At 39.0% G+C, this 19,350-nt stretch overlaps 2 protein-coding genes across 4 annotated transcripts; one reads left to right on the top strand and one right to left on the bottom strand.

Annotated features, from left to right (window-relative positions):
• Nucleotides 1-2,088: 2,088 nt before the first annotated feature.
• Nucleotides 2,089-14,295, bottom strand: SLU7 (SLU7 homolog, splicing factor). 2 transcript variants are annotated; one of them, XM_080555406.1, is made up of 15 exons: nt 13,854-14,295; nt 13,045-13,198; nt 12,683-12,763; nt 11,915-12,079; nt 10,858-10,923; nt 9,334-9,381; nt 8,769-8,900; nt 8,384-8,481; nt 6,927-6,994; nt 6,582-6,721; nt 5,773-5,934; nt 5,209-5,313; nt 4,987-5,061; nt 4,606-4,710; nt 2,089-3,583 (listed from the first exon to the last, which is right to left on the bottom strand). In XM_080555406.1, the coding sequence occupies exons 1-15, from the start codon at nt 14,015-14,017 to the stop codon at nt 3,404-3,406; spliced, it is 1,743 nt and encodes a 580-aa protein (XP_080411532.1). In that variant the 5' UTR covers nt 14,018-14,295; the 3' UTR covers nt 2,089-3,403. The 2 variants fall into 2 exon arrangements, with proteins under 2 accessions (XP_080411532.1, XP_080411533.1); XM_080555407.1 differs by lacking the exon at nt 9,334-9,381.
• A 124-nt stretch (nt 14,296-14,419) lies between these two features.
• On the top strand, nt 14,420-17,720 carry PTTG1 (PTTG1 regulator of sister chromatid separation, securin). 2 transcript variants are annotated; one of them, XM_080555436.1, is made up of 6 exons: nt 14,420-14,546; nt 15,139-15,241; nt 15,524-15,702; nt 16,125-16,218; nt 17,047-17,196; nt 17,567-17,720. In XM_080555436.1, the coding sequence occupies exons 2-6, from the start codon at nt 15,160-15,162 to the stop codon at nt 17,638-17,640; spliced, it is 579 nt and encodes a 192-aa protein (XP_080411562.1). In that variant the 5' UTR covers nt 14,420-14,546; nt 15,139-15,159; the 3' UTR covers nt 17,641-17,720. The 2 variants fall into 2 exon arrangements, with proteins under 2 accessions (XP_080411562.1, XP_080411563.1); XM_080555437.1 differs by lacking the exon at nt 14,420-14,546 and adding an exon at nt 14,941-15,021.
• The last annotated feature ends 1,630 nt before the right edge of the window (nt 17,721-19,350 follow it).

Below are 19,350 nucleotides of genomic sequence, written 5' to 3'. Positions count from 1 at the left end.
TGGGCACAGACAGTGGTTTAGTGGGCACAGAAAATGCTGTGCAAGATAAAGGACCAGTTCCATTTCATTTGTAACTAATGCTACCATTCCTGCTTTTTTCTGATCCCCAAACAACTGCGCACCTAGAACAGCACATCTCTTTCATTAGCCCAGGCAGGGAAGCCATAAAGATCCAGTTACAAAGAAACATGGAGAGAGCGAAAGAGTGAGCTTCTGGTGTGCCTCGAAGGCTTTGGAAGATAACACAGGATGCTAAACTTTCCAAGAAAAAATAAAGGATTCTCCTTTAACTTGTGTGCTAAAAATGTGATCGTCTTCGAATCAACGGGCTCATTCACAGTTTGCAGATCGAGTACGCCTCAGACAACCAGAACTCAACAGGGTAAAAAATGAGGTAACTGAAGCAATTACTGAAAACAATTGGGAGTTGGGGAAAATAAATGGTGAGCTTTGCCAAAGGCGAGATTCAGAGAAAGCTGCCCTGAGTGTGCTGGGTGGGTCTGTTTTGTGTTGGGAGAATTTGACTAATTTAACAGGCTACAGAATTTCCTCTCACTTCTGTGCGCATGGAAGAAACACAGTAGTTCTGAATTTCTGTTGCCTCCACTAGAGTAGACTCATTTTCATTTTAGGTTCAGGCCAAGCTCATTGACAAACTTGTTTCAGACTCATTTTAGAAAAAAAAAAAATCAGCTTGTGCAATAGGAAATAATCATTGAATATGCAGTCATATTGCATGCCAAATCCAAGGGGAAGCAAATGGAGGAAAAATTGATCCTCATGATTAGATTCACAATGTTCTTTAATATTTAACCTCTATCCTATAAATAGAACACCACAGTTTAATCTTTTTGTCCTTTAACTGTGTAGACTGATCCAGAAGAGATCTACTTTGTGTCATTCATGTATTTTGAGTAAGATGCTACTAACTGCTTTTTTCCCTGGAACTGCTCTAGGATAGAGGCTATTGGTCCCTCTTCCCTGCAGCTTCTCTCTTGGCAGGGCAAGACAAGGCATGCTGAAAAGTAAGTTACTGTCATGTCTTCAGGTACTGAAAAGATAAACCAACCACACAAGCATGCTTAAGGTAGGATTTGGTTAATTTTTCTAATAAACGCATGGTCCTAGAGCATCTAGCATGTTACATCAGCCTCTAAAATACACGTGCCTTTAACTCTCCTCTTTTTCCCCATGTCCATAAAAAATATACGCATTAACCACAAGTTTAAAGGCTGCCTAGACCAGTGCCTTATTTTTTCTTCATTCTGAATTGACTCCTTTATAAAGGATCAAATCTCTAGCTACTTTTAGAGAGGTATCCAAATGGCTGAAGTAACTGGCAACATGGACCCTTTTGACATGTCCTTGTGCCCCAAATTGAACGTGACTCTGAACAGCCATAGGTATCTGGGCACCTAGAGGTATTGCTGGCCAGTACTTCAAACATTACGGGCCTCAGAAGAAGAGTTTACAGTTCAAACCAACTAATTCAGAAAAATCATTCAAGGTCAATTTGCGTTCAGATCATAGCAGAAGATCTCTGGAACACAGTAAAATAAAATTTTGATCATCAGTGACAATATCAGAGAACTTGTAACATAGAGCTGCATTGCAGACTAACACAAGATTTCCATTATTAGCATTTCTGTATATTAAATTAAAATACTTACTCCTCAGAAGGTGGCTGTGAAATCAAAAACATGGCAAGACATTTAAATTTACACTTACTGTATGTAATTCCTTGTGGAAAAAAAAGAGAGTAATATTCGCTTTGAAATCATCCATAAGGTAGGAAGGTCAAGACCCGAGCTGATGTGAAAACTCAGAAAGTGAGTCACTGGTATAGCAGAAGGGAAATAATGTCCCTAATAGTTTTCCCTTTGACTTTCTAAGTCCATGTTTTTTTTGTGAAAATATAAAAGCAACCTCTGGAAAAACTAATTTCCACTCTTTAGTTTTTCCTTTCTAGTACTTGGCTATATTAACAATTCCACCTTGAACGAAGATCCTCGGTGTCACTAGTTCGGTATATTTCTTCTGCAAGTGCTAAAAGTGCTTTATATAAGATTTATTAACCTGACTGTGGACTTTTATTTTAATAAAGCTTTATTTTAAAGTCTGCATTCAGAATTAGTATTTCTGTAACAAAAATAAAGGGGAAGCAGATTTGGAGAAAAAAATAGCTTAAAAAAAGAAACCAGCCTTACAGGTGAGAGTAGGTGAAACATACTATATATATATTTTTTTTTAATCATTTGCTTCTACTAACTGTAGAATATAATTCATTATTTACAAAGTTGAAATTATAATCAGGTTCTTCATTAGAAGAGCTAGAATTACAAAGTTTTCCCTGTCCTACCATTAACATAACCATACTTAATTTGGTTGTATGTAAGCCACATTTAATGAGACTGTTTAAGCTTCAGTAGAACAAATTGTCAAATCCTTCTGCTTCTAAAGCTATGGCATCAAGTTTTTCTCCCATTTTTTCAACTTTTAATAGCTACATTGGAGAATTCCCAGTTTAAGGAGGAATACTGCCAAACATATAGCAAACGCTGCATGACATCACAAGGTATTAGTCTAACACTTAGCATCCCACCATGTAACAGGATTCTGGAAGCTGTAGAAGTAAGATGTATGTTGTTTTAAAACAGAAAACCAAAAAAACTTAGATCTTCACAGCTGAAATATATGTTAACATCTGCAGAAACAATCAGAATTTAAAAGCTCTATACAGTTTCTTCTAGCCTTTTAGTTACAACAGATACATAGCATTTAAGACCTTTATATTAATTTAACCAAAACTGTACAATCAATTTTACATTTCCAAAATTCTTTCTATAAAGTGATCAAATTAACTATTTCTCCTTTTAAAGCCATATGACAGGAAAGTCCATTTACAAATAAAAGTTAGACTTCAGTAGGTGTACAAATTTATCTTTGACAATTTTTACTTTATATTAACAGCGACACCTGCCGATCACTTCTTTTGGGTAGTCAGTTTTACTGAATTTATTAAAGTCTTCATTCATTGCCAAATAAATCTGGAATTTCTGGAATTACAGCCAGCATCAGATCATTTCCCTTCCAATCGAGAGTTTAGAGTGGATGTAGTCTTTTTCTTTATCATCTATATGTACACACACACACGCATATATATGTGTGTATATATCTATACACACACAGTCACAGATTATGTGCATACATACACACACATACAAAATTGCTCCAAGTACTGGACTGCTTACATCTGCTGAAAGAAGTTTTTACCAACATCTGTGTTGCAAAGAAAATCTCTGCCATTTCTGGCATTTATTAGCCACATGGAAGGTAAGCGTCTATAGACTCATAAACAAGTATGGAAAAAAATTCCCGTGTACTGGAATGATTTTCTTCAAGGCTACTGTCCAAGAAAAGAGGCCATGGGATCATCAGGTCTCTGACGTTTCATTCTATAGGCTTCCATTTCCTCTTCGGTTGGCTCTCTGGTTTCATATACACTGTTGTATGGTCTCTTCCTCTCATCTAACTGCATAATTTCTTTAACTTGGAGGAGACGAGCCTCTTCTGCATTTAATGCCTGAAATGGAAGAGGGAAAGGGGGGGGAAATCCAAAGAAAGTTAAGCAAAAAAAAAAAAAAAGCAAACAAACCCAAAACCAACAACAAAAGTTTACATTATATTCTAGTATAACAAACAATTAGCAGGCAGAATGGTGGGCTAAGCAATGCACATCATGCCCACCTACAGCACACTTCACATGTGCTATTTAATGCTTATTTTTGAGCATTTAGCATAACATGATAGTAAATTAGCATTTTGCAAACAAGATAATTTAATGCCCTTCCAATTGCCAAAATCCAGTAAGAAACTCATGGGTTTTAGCTAAAATGTAATCATGATCCATAAAGTACAAAAGCAGATAAGAAAGCATGTCATCTTTGTGTTTTGTTCCCCTGTTTCAGAATGATTTTAAAATGAAAATATGCTTTTTGAAATACAAATTATCCCATTTTTCAAACTACTACTGTTGCTCCGTCTTGCTATTGAAAAGAAATTACTCTTCTACAATGTTTAGATTAATCACAGTCTAACATTAATATCCCCTGCACACCCAAGGCAGGGTGTTGTGCTTGCACAGGGTCCATCCAGCAACAGTCAATAGATTGTGGACGGACTTACTGCATCAGCTATGAGACTGGGCCCAAGTATGGGATAAAAAGTTCTAAGTCGAGCTTTGACAATGCCTTTGTTCTTTGATCTCAAGTTGCTGTGTTCTGCAATGTCTTTGTATCTATTGCTGTAACAGGCGACTAGGAAAGAAGTATTCTGTATCTTCTAAACTAAGTCTTCCAAAACTAGACTATTTACTGCATGTTTGCCTGACAAATAGAGTTGAAGCTTTAGAACATCTAACAGCACTTTAAATTTGCTTCAGCTCAAAATTAGCATCAAAGAACAGTCCACAGAATTCCACAAGAAATGTTACAGGCTTCATAAAACTAATGTTGTAAAACATATCTGAAGTTCTTTTTGCAACAGTGCAAACTTTTTTTGCAACAGTGCAAACTCTTTTTTGCAACACTGAAGAGTATAGCGCACCTTTTTAAGTTTTTCTTGCTTCTTTTTCTCTTCACCCTCGCTGTCTGAATTTGAGCTCTTCTTATGTTTCTTCTTTTTCTTCTCTTTCTGTTTCTCTTGGTGGATCTTTAAGGCCGAAAAACAGCAGCAGTTAAGATTCTGCTAGTAAACAGTAGCAATATTCTACGATTCTATGAACTAATTTCAAGCCCTCATAGCGTTAGTAGACAGTAGGGATTTTTGAGAGTTTAGTTTTGAACAAAGATGTAAATGACACAGTAATTCAGTTTGATGGTTTTTAGACTCCTTAGAATGACTTGCATAAACTTGTAGTTATACATATGTTCAGGTCATGCAAAATGCTGAGGAAAAATATGTCCCTTCAAAAGGTAAACAACTCACCTCCATCAGTGTTTTGGGTTTTGTCATGTGTTCTTCCTCTCTGGGTTGCTCTTCTAGTAAGCTTGCTTCAGTATTCTATACAACAGAAAAGGGAGAGGATATCCATTTACAAAGCATGTTTGAAAGGGGAAGGACAAGTTAAAAAAAAGCAAAACCACCTAAAGCTTATGCAGATGAATGCCTTCCAGCTCTACTCAAGTAATTAAAAAAGACAATACTTACAGCAATTTCTTTCCCAGCTTCTCCTGTACAGTACGAGTACTTGACAAACGAGTGGCAGCATTTGTAACCCCACTTGCCTTCTTTCCAGTAAGAACCCCAAATGCACTGCAAGAAAAGACACCACAGCAGTTACATCTATAATAATACTCCCATAAGAAGCAGGCTGCAAATTATTCCTGACATCATTTCCTCATTTCCTGATAAGCAACCTATTCAAACAGTCCAGAAGGGGAAGTTATGAGAAACACTTCTGCAATTTTACCTTAGTCTTACAGGTATGGTTTCAAAAAAAAAAAAAGAACAAAAAACACAGCAACTTCCTCAAATTCATTCACATTGCAATCATGAGAAGTTAAAATTCCTCCTTAGTAGTAGAAGAGTGTGTCACATTTAGGGAAGGAGAAGTTTATCTACTTGGTGTTTTAACTATATTGCACTGCATCTACTACACCTCTTTCCCTTCCAAAGGAAGATTTTTTTGATATATATGTGTGTGTGTATATCTTTCTATCTATCCATACATAGATATAGATATATATCTATTTACTTCAAGTAAGTACTTACTGTATGGTTGTTGATCTTCACATCTTCTTCATATTTAGAGCACGCAATAGCTTTCTCTTGTCCTTTGATAACTGTCCCATGTCTAGAATACTCCACGTAATCTTCTGTTTGAGCTAACAGCAATTCAGCTGGTGGGGTATCTAGATGTTCTTGTCCTCCATACTATAATACAAAAGAAATGACATATGATAATTTAGCTTAAAAAAAAGTCTATGTAGTTAAGCACACATGAAATTTTTTACATCTTTGGTGCCTTCTCTGTCCACACCTCTAGAACAAAATACAACAAAAGAAGTAGGTAGAGACAATTTAATCTTTAGTGAATAGCTAAGAGAACTATGTATCCTCTCACAGCCACTGACGTTTTCTTCTATTCCTGGAGAATTACACCGGTAATATTTCTTACTTTAGAGATTATTTCTAAGCGGGAAAACTTTTCAGACCAAACCAAAAGGTGGAAAAATACAACCTTGGTATAACCAGAGCAGTATGTTCCTCCCCCCGCCAAACTTGCATCTAAGATTTGGATTCCTCCTCCATACCGGTGTCGGATTTTTCACTAGAGAAATTCTGACAGTTAAGGGAAGAGCTCCCAGTAATCCAAAGAAACACTAACAGATCTTCAAAGGTTCCTATGTTAAATAATATAATGAATCCAATAGATGAGATTATATATATACACACAATAAAGCTCATCAGAACAGCTGATGCATTTTCACATAGCAGTAGTAGTAGTATGTATTTCTTCCCTAAGAACCAGAATTCAAACTCGACAGAATTCTTATTAAATAAAACCAAACATCTATTACCTTCTCTAAGATGCTTTCTTTCTGCTGTGCCTTGAAATCTTCTTTTTTCACTTTGAAGGATTTATAGAGTAGCTCTAATTTTGTAGGGTCCGCTTGAAGATGCACTTCTGAGCCTTTGTCATAAGCCTCCCAAGCAAACACTGTGTTCACAAGAAGCAATGTTTATTCTCAAAATACATTCAAATTATTATCTTTAATTTTTTAATAGTTTGAAAGACAATTTCAATCTAGAAAGATTTCTCTTTTGCAAAAAAAAGTGTTGCTAACTTAAGTCTTTAAAACCCATTCTTTAAAAACAGAACAAAAAAACAAACCCCATGAAACCACAGAAAAATAAACACTTACACTGAGTCTGTGCCATTGAAATGGTATCTCCAGTGTAACGAACAAAGTTGTCACCTGCATAACCAACTCTGCAGGAAAGAACAATATTATTTTTGGCATGCAAATAACATGATTTTCTTTTAAGCAAATCATATAACACCAATAGGAAAGTAAAAATTTTCTTTTATGTCCTGAGTTACAAACGGATGGAGAGAAGCATTCGTTCAATACATGAAATTAAAGTCTAGGCTCACAATAGTCATGACAGTATTAGACAGCACTTTAGAGTACTCATGCTACAGAGTCTTGGAGCTGTGTGGGATACCATGAGTCAGGCCTGGGCCTAATTGCACAATAATTGCACAAGTGGTACGTGATACTGTAGCACTGACCCCTGCTTTTGGATTTGTGAATCTCTCCTTCTGCTCAGGCAATTTCAAGCTACGAAATAGCTTTACTGCCCTGTTACCTTTTGCACACCCCTTGTAGAGGTTGACAAAGAGCAGATGGAACGCAGGCTGAAAATGAAAACAGTGGGAAACTGAATTGTCAACATTATTTCATCTCCCAAAGCCACTCTGAAAAGCTTAGTCTGCAGTGCTGTTGCAGAAACACAGACTGAACAAAGGTCAAATTACGACTCTGGAGAGAAATGAAAGCATCTTCATCTGAAAATAAAATTGACTGGCATTATTCTTGCTGGAGACAGGGAGAGGTGGAAAGAGCATTATTTGCTAGCATTTAGCCACTGCCATTCTATTTCAGGCAGCAAGCTAATCCAATTACAGTACCCTGAAAAACATTTCTACTCACAGCCTGTCTACTCTGTATGTCCACAGAGCAACATGGGTCAAGGCAGGGTCACAGCTCAAGTGCTTGACTTGGGTTTTAAGCGAGACAGCCTTATGTGCAACCCAAAGCCTGCCTGTGGCACTCTGTAATTGTCTATCTAGACAATGCCAAAGTTTTCAGACTTTTTCTGTGCAGACTCCATTAATACACGGGGAGCTTTTGATCCTAGTTCAGGCATTTAGTCAGATACCACAAATACTCCAGGACAGTCTCCAGGGCTGAATGCATCCCAACAAAAAAGGCGTTGAAATTTTAGATCCATTACTGAAAATACTTTACGTGTACAACATTACTGTTTACCGATATCTCTTCTACATACAACAGTGTTCTAATCCTTGATCTATGTCAGATTAGTACACAAAATGGTAGTTCCTGCATCCCTGAGGATTAAAGCCCACTATCACTAACACACTAATTTTACATACTAAAACAAAAAAAGTGTTAATAAATAAAACATTTTTTCCATGTTTACTATAAAGCATTATTGAAAGACTCTTCTATCCGTAACTGACTAGGGATTCATTAATAAAAAGACACACAGATATGAAATAAAATAAAAAGGAGACTGCTCTAAAAGTTTTGTAAGACTTTGTTGGGTACACAAGCATGACCCTGTTTTAACTTACTCATCTGGATTCTTGCCTGTATTGGCATATGGGTTCTCTCTCATCGCTCTTGTTTTGGGATCGTAATAAGCTGAGTTTGGATCTAGATTCCTTAGGTACTAGGGAAAAAAAAGAAAAACACAAACATACAACGTAAAAGATATTCGATTAAAATTTATGATTTTTAAAGAATTGAAATTACTGCTATATCCCCCAGCTTAGACATTTTAAAATAACGGAATATCTGTGCAAGAGATAGACCTTGAAGAAGTTATAACATGAGCAGGAAGAGAACTGTTGACAGACTTTAACCTCTAAGCCCTCAAAACACACTAATAATTGAGGGTATGAGTTTTAAAATTAACTAATATGAATATAAAAGGAAAAAATAAAGTTCTTTACTCACTTTTGCAATATCTTCCCGAATACGTAAATTTCGGACTGTGATACGTCTTTTAGAGTCAAAGTTCTGCCCAGGCATATCAATGTCATCTGCATATTTATCTTCGTCTTCATCTTCACTGTTACGCTCTCTTTCCTGAGGAGAGAAACAGAAAACTTCCCAGAGACAAGTACAAGAATCTGATTTTAGTGGTTTCATTAAAAAATGGGCCTAAGCATGCAAATCTATCATGCAGATACACTCAGCATTTCAGAAATACTGATTAAGGGACTTCCATTTCCTCCAGTTACAAAAATGTAACTGTGACAATATTAAACCAATAGTTATCTAGGGCAAAATATACCATGCAAATAACAATGTTATTTGCTCGCACCCCTATGGTTTGACAACACGTATGACTTAAACAAAAAACCCTCGATGAAATCCAACAACCTCTTCCAAAAGGGAACAGACAACCAGTGGTATGAACCCAACATTGAAACCCTTATGCCACCCTTGTTTTGCTATTCCACTAACTACGGGTCTTTTTTTTCTGCCCATGGTGTGATGCAGTGGGTAATCATCTTACTGTCTGGGAATTTGGTTCCTCTTCTCCCCACTGGTGTCTTGGGGAGTTCTGCAGCAAACAAAGAGCACATCAGCAGAAGAGAAGACAAGACAGTGCAGATAGGAAAAACGGCAGAGAGATAAAGACCAATCAAAGCAGAGCTTTGAGGCTGGTTGCGAAAATACAATGCACTTGTAGCACAAAATGCACAAAGATCACTCCATTTTGAATATTCTAAAATAGAGTTGGTAAGTATCACTATTACAGACACAAGCTGGAGACCTTTTCACTGGATTACAAACCAAATTTCTAGAATTTGCTTTTCTTGCAAAGGCTTTGAACTGTCACTTTGATCTAAAGCTTGTTATACCTCTGAACACTAATGGTTTAGACTAGAATATTTCGTATCATGTAAATATAACTAAGATTCACCTCTAAAAGCTTAAAAAAATCTATATTAAAGAGATATGTATGCAAGTATTTTGTTATGACTGACATGAATAAATTATGGCTTCTGATTCACGCTTGGTAATCTAGCGAAACACAGCCAGATTTTTTATTAACCTTTTTAGCCCTTAACCTGAGAGTAATTGCCATGGCAAAGCTGTCCAAAAAAAAAAGTATATGGAAACTAAAAATGTTTGTGGTGAATACAGGCATTAAAAACAAACAAAAAAACACTTTTCTACCCGTAAGATCAGTAGTCTGTATTTTGTGTTGGGTCAGAAATTTAGTTCATTCTGCCATCTAGTGACAAAATGAAAGGTGATAATCATGGAAAATGGAGACCCAATCACATGTGGTCTATTAGTTGATGGTGGTTTTAAATTTTTTTTTTTTTTAAGAATACCAATTAAAAAAATACTTCTGACCAGTAACAATCTCTGCTTTTTCACCACTTCATAAACTTAGAATATTATCATGAATGACTTTAAAAATCTGAATTTTGTATCAAAGATTATCAAAAGTGGTGCCTATAACCTAAGGGGAGCTTGTAGAAGTTAACAGAAGATGCGTACTCTTCAGTTACATGCCAGAGGGAAGTAGATATGTATGTTCAGCCTTCAAATAATCAGACACACTGCAAGTAGTCAAAGCAATGACTGAAGAAGAAACAAGTTTGGGTTTAAGATAAAATACCTTCCTATTCCTATTTATACTAAGCATTACTAAAACAATCTGCATAACAATCAGTGCTCCAATATCAGTCAGACAAAACAGTCCTTAAATACTTAAAACATGTCTCTGTGTGAACTGAATTACATGAGAAACAAGCTTTCTGAGCCAAAATTCCACATCATTAATTTTAGAAGATTAATAATCAAAAGGAATTTTTGCCCAAAAGGCAAGTACTGTCATTTAGAAGAAGGTATTCTGAATTCTTGCATGTGACAAAATAAGCTGGTGCTAGGAAGAGCTTTAAATTACTGAAGAGTATAAAAAGCAGTAGAAAAACAAGTACAGAGAATAAAAGCATCAGAGAAGTAACCTGTTTTATTTTCACTCAGCCTAAACAAAAATAAATTAGGAGTTTGATTTACTTACCACTTGCTCCAACTTTCCTGATGCTAACTCTTCCTGAAGCTTCTGCGCTTTCAGTGTACGTTTGGCCTGCATATCATGCAAATGCATTTATTTTAATATTGTCTTTTAATAGCAAGTATGTAGTAATTTCATAAGCATTTCTCGTGATCGCTGCCATTTAAAATCTATTCATTATTATAAGAAAACAGAAATTTAATTCTTTGGGTGCTCGTAAAAAAAAAAAAAACAGCAGCCTAGAGGTAGTCTCCTCTACACCTATGCTTAACCACACTACTTTTAAAGCCTCAAGGAAACTACATATACTAACCATTTTACTGTTTTATATTACGTTGGTAAATAAACCAATTTACCAGAGCTTATGCAGCTATACCATTACTATGTCCATCATAATTAAAGAAAATACAGCTTATTTTAGTTCAGTAGTTTTTAACAACAACTATGCTTTGTTATTGTGTCCTCATAATCTAGTTAAGAATTTCAGTGCTTAAGGTAGTTCATGACAGATGTTGCAAGCATTTATGATTCACACAGGAACCATCAAATTCTGTCATCTAAAATGACGTTTTAAAGCAGCATGAAGTTATTTTTTACATGTATTTGACATCACTGAACCACAGAGACATGTACAAATAGTTTCCTGCTCCACAATGGGAAGAAAAAGGATTCTTAAGTAAAAAAAAAAATACGAATGATCTTACAAATACAGCTTTATTGACTCTAGGTAGTAAAGACAGCTTAAAAATTCCTTTCTTGCCTGCAATTTAATGTGCATCTTGGTTAATAAACTCTAGAACTTGTGTAGTAAAAGGTAAGCAATCCGGAGAGACACTTCATTTACTGCAGACCCATACTCAGTTGTCTGTTCTGATTTCAACTTTCAGTTCAAGTGAAGTTTGCTATCAAACACAGAATCCACCCCGCTTTCCATTATGAATACCGCACAAGGTCCAACATTAACAGTGCACGTAGCAAGCACTCCTCCACCTAGTGAAGCCAAACGCTGAACTTTTCCCAGTAAACTATAAGCTATAAATTATAAACTATATAACCTACGCACCAGATCAACCTTGGCATATTCCTCTACAATCTTCATGTGCTCTTCTGGGTTATAGCCATTCCAACGATCTCGCTTTCCATCGTAATCAAACATCAGTTCAGGTTGCACATGTTCATCTGGTGCAATATTCATGCCTGTGTATTTTGCTCCAACTTTCCTGGGTCTCTGAATAAATAAATAAATAAATGCATTGGTCAATTAGATTGGAATATGCTGCTTGCTAAGATACACACCTTTAAAAACAATATCAATTTATATAAAATTTATAAAAAAATCAAGTTAAATTCAACACAGTAAGCCTCCAAATTCTAAGTAAACGTGAGCAGTTCAATTCTGTATTTTAAAGTAATACAACCAACTCAAAAATACCAATTACTGACTCAATTTTCAACAGTTAAAGAAGCGATTAGTTTCTGCAGACTGCTTCTAGCTGACGTGAAACAGACAGCCACAACAGCATCTGAGTTAAAATAAATTAACATGAAGAACTAAAAGCCAAACACTTTTACCTTTTATTTTAGTGCTTATCACAAACAGAAATGATGAACACCACCCTGAACAGTAGTTATTTTTTTCTTCACTTTTCAATTGTTTCTCCTACAGCACTATTGTTTTAGAATCTTTCAAACAGAATTTTGATACTTGTAACCTTTTTTAAAGTAACTTTTTCAAAATAGTAGTTTTTTACTTTAGCTAGCTATTTTTCATTAAGATTAGAACTCATGTTGTTTTCAAAGCCATTAAAACATCAACAGTGGTCAAGTTTACCTCCATGCAGTCTTTCTTTTTGTGTGTCAACGCACCACAGTTCTCACAAGCTCCTTTACGGTATCTGGTAGCTATTGCATGCTAAACAACAGAAAAGACAAGTATTGTACAAGCTTGCGGCAACATTCATGTATGTGTTTCTATCAACTAATTCATTTTTTTCAATACCACTAAAGCACATATGCTCTAGCCAAACCCAAAATGCTTATTTTGGTTATCACCAAACACAGGAACATGCCTGCTGAATACAAATTCCCAGCTCTTGCCCCCCTCAGAAACACAGACCTAGAAATTGCAGGATGTCAATGACTCTTATTTCCTCAAACAAAACCTTTATTTCAGGACAAAAACATTCTGCACACCTCTTGAACTCCTCGTTTGTACCAATCTCCAGAAGAGCTGTACTGTTTCTGCTTCTCTGGCTGGGGTCTCTGATGCTTTAGCGTAGGCCTTTTAGAAGGATCTATGTACCATGGCACTGAAGAAATGTACTGAGGAATATGAGGATTGATATCTCTGTAAAAGATGTCATGAAATAAATACGTGGCACAGGAAAAAATAAAAAACACACCTCGCAATTTAGCCTAACAAATAACTCTTACATTAAGTTCAATGCTTTAAAAGTGATAATAATCACTGAAACTATAATGCTGTAAGTAAGGTCATCTCAAGTATGCAAACGGACTTCCTTGAGATTTTGTTACCATTAATTCACCTAAACTCCTGACTCCAAACTAAATACTTCATTCTATGCAGTTACTGAGAACGAGAACATTAATGCTTCTCTTTCCGGAGGCCACGGGATGGTGAGCAGGGGCCTTGTAGATGCCACAAAGAAAAGGAATAAACAACCTGTAAAGTCCCCCAGTACTGTGTATACCCCTTGTAAAACACCCCTTGTAGGGGTTCGCGTAAGGGGGGCAGCACCCAACAGATCAGGTAAACATCGATTTATTGGGCTAGCACCCCAACAGACCGGGTAAACAGCGAACGCTTCGTTTTGGAGCAGAAACGCCGGTTTTCTGAGGAAGGCCGGAACGTTCAAAGTAAATTCATGAACCCGCGCAGCTTCCTCCCGCAGCGCAGTGCGCCCCCCAGAGCGCTGCCATCCCGCGCCCAACAAGACCGCTTTGTGGCCTGCCCCTTTAACCAGCGCGCTAACAAAACTTACTTCCCTTCTTCGTCCACTTCAGCAGGCGCGTTCCCCAGCTTTCTCTGTTCCTCCAGCTCCTTCTTCTTCCTCCAGTCTTCCCTCGTCATCTTCTTGGGCTCCTCCAGGCCCACCTCGCCCGGGCCCCCCGCGGCACTGCCGCTGGCTGCCGCCCCAGCCGCCATTTTGTGTGCCTCCAACCGAGACCCCCGCACGGAGCCGGCCCGACGCCACCGGGCAGCACGCCTCGCGCAGCTTTACTTCGTCGCTTTTCCACCCTTCCCCTCCTCCAGCGACGCCACGGGCCCCTCCACACCACCGAGGTGACGGAGCGGTGACTGAGGGGTGACGCAGCGACACTGCACCCCTACCGCCCCCAGCCTTCCCTGTCGCCCGTCTCCCAGCTAGGCCTCAGCACCGCGCCGCCACCCCACCATGCACCGCGGCTCCTCCTCGAGCCCCGCCCCTTAAAGGCACCGTCCCCCGAGGCGGCCTCACGCCGGCACCGCAGCAACGCGGCGGCGTCGGGGGCGGGCTCGCTCCTGCCCGGTCCTGCCCTGCCCACTAGCGCCGCTGAGCCAATCGGGTGCCTGAGCGTTAGTCGAAGCAGCCAATGGGAGAGGCAGAGGCGATTTAAAAGCTGGTGGCGGGAGGGCGGCGCCTCAGAGCCAGCGCCGCTGCTGCAGCTGGGGGTTCTGCTGCTGCCTGCCCCAGGTGAGTGGGGCTGGGGTGCAGTGAGAGCGGCTCGGGCAGGCCCTGGGGGCTCGGGCAGGCCCTGGGAGGGGGCAGCGAGGGAGCGCTGGGCGCTCCCCCATGGGCAGGGACGCCTCCCACTGGGTCGGGTTGCTCAGGGCCCCACCCAGCCTGGCCGTGAGCACCTCCAGGGCTGGGGCACCCGCAGCTTCTCTGGGCAGCCCGTGCCAGGGCCTCGCTACCCTCCCGGTATTGCTCTCCTTGGTGGGGTAAGCAGCAATAAACACCATAGAAAAGCGAGGCAGTGACCCAAAGATATTGGGCCTTGCTGTGTAGGATTGTTAGGGAGACTTTGCAACTTTCTCAAATCCATGGGGGATGTGAGCTTGCTATCTGCTTGGATACTTTCAGCCATAAGTCTCTAGTCAAGCTCCTATGACTTGAAGCATGTCGTTCTCCACTCAGAAACCTCAGTGCTGTCTATGACAAAAGCCAGGTGATTTTCTCATCTTCCTCTTCTTGGAACTAGCTCTGTTGCCTGTAGTGCTGCTTAAAAACTGTGCTGAAAGAAATAATAAGAACTTATTCCTTCTCTCTCTGTATGCCTTTCTAGAGTGATCTCACCAGCCTGAAGATGACAACGCTAATCTTCTTAGATAAGGAGAATGGTGAAGTTGGTGCTGCTAAGAATCAGTTAAGACGCCCTTCAGGATCATGTGCGTATATGCCCTGCTAAAGTAGTGGGGAACAGAGTAAGATGCATGAGTTGGGTTTCATTATTCACCAATTTGAATAGAGAGCAGAACTGGTTAATTAGATATAAAAATAAAACTAAGCTTATCAATTGTTATGAAAGTGAAAATTACTTGCCTTTCATAGAGAGGGCTTATGCTTCTGAATTATAAGTAGAGAATGACAATTTGCTTTCTAGCATGTGCACCTAATGAAGCAGGCTTTAGGGTTGACATGGTGCTAAAGCTTGCTCTTTCCTCCCCCAGCAAAAGTCTTGTCTGAAAGAACTCAAGTCAGTACGCCACTTCCTAAAAAAACAATTAAAACATCTCCAGCCACATCACACTCTGTCAGAAAGGCTCTTGGAAACGTGAACAGGACTGTAGGAGTCACAAGCAAGAAAGAGCAGATGAGACAGAAAAATCTACCTTGCACTGCAAAGAAAGTAAGTACAACTGCCTTCCATAAGGGTGGGTGGGAAGGAAGGAAGGGGTGCAGGGCTTACCTACATAGATACAAGGCATACAACAGCTTAGCGAATATGTAAAGGTAAAGAAGTGGCTCTAAAGAAAATGTTGCCTGAGTTACTGTCTTGTTCACATTTTAATTAGCAGGGCTTTAATATAATGAGCCTAAATGTTGTACAGCAGAGATTTGTTGCCAGTGCATATGGTACAGTTACAAAAGCGAAGCAGCATAAGGGCAAATGCTTCAGCTACTTTGCATAGAAGGTGTTAGAATTTAGATGTAACTGAGGACTGTATGACAGTATTCTTGTCTATAAAGCTGTCCAGCACAGAAAAGACAAAAAGGATACTACATTGAAAAAACAGATTAGCTCAAGTAATGTATCTTTTCCTTGTTAAGGTTGCTGAAAAGACTGCTGGATTAGAGAGCCAGGATGTGATACTTGAAGAACCCTTCCCTGAAATAGAAAAAATATTTTGCTATGATCCTGGAGGTAAGAACTCTTGGGGTAATTATTAAAACAAAGAATCAGGCTTTAAGGGTTGACGCTGTAAGAATGGCCAAGCTGCAGTGGTAAACAACCTGATGATGTGCTTCTCCAGAGTCCATTCTTAAGCATAAGGGTATTTACCATTTTTTGAAGCACCACCTCATTTGTGTTTGAATGTTTTAACTGCAATAGTTGTGCTCCAAACATGTAGTAGTCTCCATGTCTGTTATAGTGGCAGGAAGCTAGTTCCAAATAACCAAGTTATAGTTCTTAATTCATTAAATGGCATCTAGCAGGCAACTATATAAAGGGCTACTTGAATGTAGACTTCTCCTAAGAGTGTATGCCAAGATGGTACTCTGTAACTGAAGAGAAATCCCTACTCTGTAGGATAAAATAGTTGAAACTTCTAAAACTGGTCATCTCTGTGGTGGGGAGAGCTATCTCAGTCCTTTACAATGTGCCTTCAAACAGTCCAGGTTATGTTGAAGTAAATGTGCAAAAGCTATTGTACTGAAGACTTTTAGTGTTGGTTTACACATATGTGCTGCTTGATGTAGTTGACAGTGTAGTGATTGAAAAGAAATTCCTAAAAGCTCCTGCTTTACACTAGCAGTTACATACACTTTGATAAGTGTTAGCATAGAAGATTTTGTGGGCAGCTAAGGCGTAGCTGCAAATGAGCACCCTCATTTACCTCACCCTCAGTTACAAGATGTAACTAACAGACTGAGTCGTTCTGGAACTACTTTCACTTCATTTAATCTAGGATGACTTGCAGCTTCCCATGCTACTGTACACTGTTACTATACTAGTGTCTCTCCCAAACAGACTTTGAGAATTTTGATCTTCCTGAAGAGTACAGAGTAAGCGATATCAACCTGTATGGTGCTCCTCTCCAGATATTTACAAGCACCTCTGAAAAACCTCTGAACATGGTTCCTTCACCTGTGAAGACTGAAGAGATATCATGGGAGTCTAGTAAGTGGAAAACCAGCATGAGTTTCAGTGCATACAGCGCTCATTAGTGGTCTGGGAGGGAAGCTAGTTGGCTGCAAGAGTGAACTGTCATCACTTTCATAAGTGCCAGAATAGGACACTCATATCAAGCAACTCTTGGTGTATAGCCAAGCTGAATTTAACTGGTCAACTCCACTGATAGTGGTCTCAAAGCCATATTGCTGTGTAGCTTTCTGCAGTGTATTGCTAAATGACTAGTTTGGACGAATTGTCCAACAGTATTTCCCATAGTCATTCGAGTGGCTTATGCGAACTCACTAGGAGCTAGCTTGTATGAGACTAAAATTCTGGGCTTCATGAGAAACTGATTTGCTCTATTTCTAACTTTCAGACTTGCTACAATCAACTACTGACTTCATTTCTACACTGGATGAGATCATTGATATGCCACCTATGAACCTATGAGCTTTAAAAACATTCTGAAGCTTCTGTTGAATTCTATACTTTTAATTATACTTTTAATAAAGGCTAGTTTAATGTGTGTATTACAGGACTTCTCTCTTTTCAGTAGAGCTAATATACCAAGTGTATAAGATGCAGGTAGTAAAATACTGCTTTGAAAACAAGGCTATCTGACAAGCTATGAAAGCTGCACATGTAAAATCATTTTTGATATAATGCAAATTACTAGAACTAGTACTGCTCTGACACTCTTACTTCTTGCACGTTTGCTCTTCTCAGTGGTTGTCTAGGAGGGCATCTTAGATCCTTATGTAGATGTGTACTTCCACTTAGTCTTCTATTTGTCACTGCATTATGTGGCTTTCACTGTTGGTATTGTCTATGCTGTGTGAGGCAAGGATGGAAGAACCCTCATCCTTCATGTCACAAGTGCAAATTCAATAGTTTCTTCTTTCACACTTGTAATGGTCTCAGTTCCTTTTCATAATGGTTTAAGACACGTCCACCTTTTGGAGGTGGTATGACTTACAGTTGGCTGCTATCCAGCATTGGATAAAACTTGGTTTGGGGTGACTTTACTTCATTAGGGTTGCAATAGGCTACTCCATCGTAGTGCAAGTTTTATGAAGGTTGTACAGGCGATTCCTGATATCTTCTATAAACAGCTGCTCGAAGTTCAGGGGAAAAGAAGCAGTATGATCACTTGCAATGTCTGTGCAAGCTGGTGTGCCAGAGACAAGGCTAAATTAATAGCAAATGAAGTTACTTAATGCATACAGCTGTACTTCTGATCTTTATTTTTCCTCTAGGCAGCAAGAAGTCAGTTCAGGAGCAGAGTTCCTAGTGAAAGTCAGGAATCCTACCCACTACTAAATTTCTTATGCTTCCAGTTTTGCAGATGAAACTAGCAGTTGGCCTTAAGATTTAACTTGCATTTATAGTTTCTGGGGAATACTCTGATCTACTTGAATTTCAGCAGCCTGAGCTGCTTTCAACTCATCTTTACCACGAGTCAATGGTGTGACTTTCTGGTGATTTGCTAAGATGGGAGGTCTTTCTGCTCTTGCATGAGGCACCTGAGCTCTAGTATCCTGAACAGGAACAACCATGTCAAACTTAATGTAATTGTGACTGGCAAATAAGGGATGGAAACTTCTCCACAGCTTTGTTTTTGTGGTTGGTAGGTATGTACTTCAGATGACTTATTCCAGGGCTGGAGGCAAGTAGGTGTAAGAGAAGCAGTTTAATGAGACCAGGTTAGTGGCTTTTGAGACTTTGACATCTTTCTGGCATAATACTGGGTAGGATTGCTAACTTTTCAAACCTTAGCCCTTCCTTCCCATCTCCTGTGCACAGAAGTCAACTTTCTAAGAAAGTGCTGCCCATTCCTATGGTGGTACTTTGCAAACACCAGGATGACTGCTGTAGTAGGTAAGACACTAGCATGCCAGGCTTTATGCCAGCATTATACAAAGATGTCTCATTAAGTGGTGTGCAACAGTTTGCTTCTACATAAAGGTGAACTAAAAAAAGTACATCCAATACTAGTGGTATGCCTTCTACAAGCACTCGTATATTCTGTTCACTGCCTCAGAATCCCTTGAAGGCAGGTATTGAAAAAATGCTAGAATTTGCTGTGGTCTGTAGGTTCTACTGGTGTGTCAAAATCTGCATTTCTGTTCTTTTCCCTCCTTGTGCCTATCACTAATCTAG

Source organism: Anser brachyrhynchus, assembly GCF_964034855.1.
Source record: "Anser brachyrhynchus genome assembly, chromosome: 14".
Taxonomy (NCBI): domain Eukaryota; kingdom Metazoa; phylum Chordata; class Aves; order Anseriformes; family Anatidae; genus Anser; species Anser brachyrhynchus.
This window is presented reverse-complemented; position numbering and strand designations above follow the sequence as displayed.

Excerpts from the sequence above, each read along its gene's own strand:
- PTTG1 (XM_080555436.1), top strand. The coding sequence starts at position 15,160 with ATGACAACGCTAATCTTCTTAGATAAGGAGAATGGTGAAGTTGGTGCT. Across the intron at positions 15,703-16,124 it reads TACCTTGCACTGCAAAGAAA|GTTGCTGAAAAGACTGCTGG; the intron begins GTAAGTACAACT and ends TTCCTTGTTAAG. Across the intron at positions 17,197-17,566 it reads AGAGATATCATGGGAGTCTA|ACTTGCTACAATCAACTACT; the intron begins GTAAGTGGAAAA and ends TCTAACTTTCAG.
- SLU7 (XM_080555406.1), bottom strand. The coding sequence starts at position 14,017 with ATGGCGGCTGGGGCGGCAGCCAGCGGCAGTGCCGCGGGGGGCCCGGGC. Across the intron at positions 6,995-8,383 it reads ACAGGCAAGAATCCAGATGA|AGTTGGTTATGCAGGTGACA; the intron begins GTAAGTTAAAAC and ends TCTTTCCTGCAG. Across the intron at positions 5,314-5,772 it reads TGAAGATCAACAACCATACA|TGCATTTGGGGTTCTTACTG; the intron begins GTAAGTACTTAC and ends CTTTTCTTGCAG.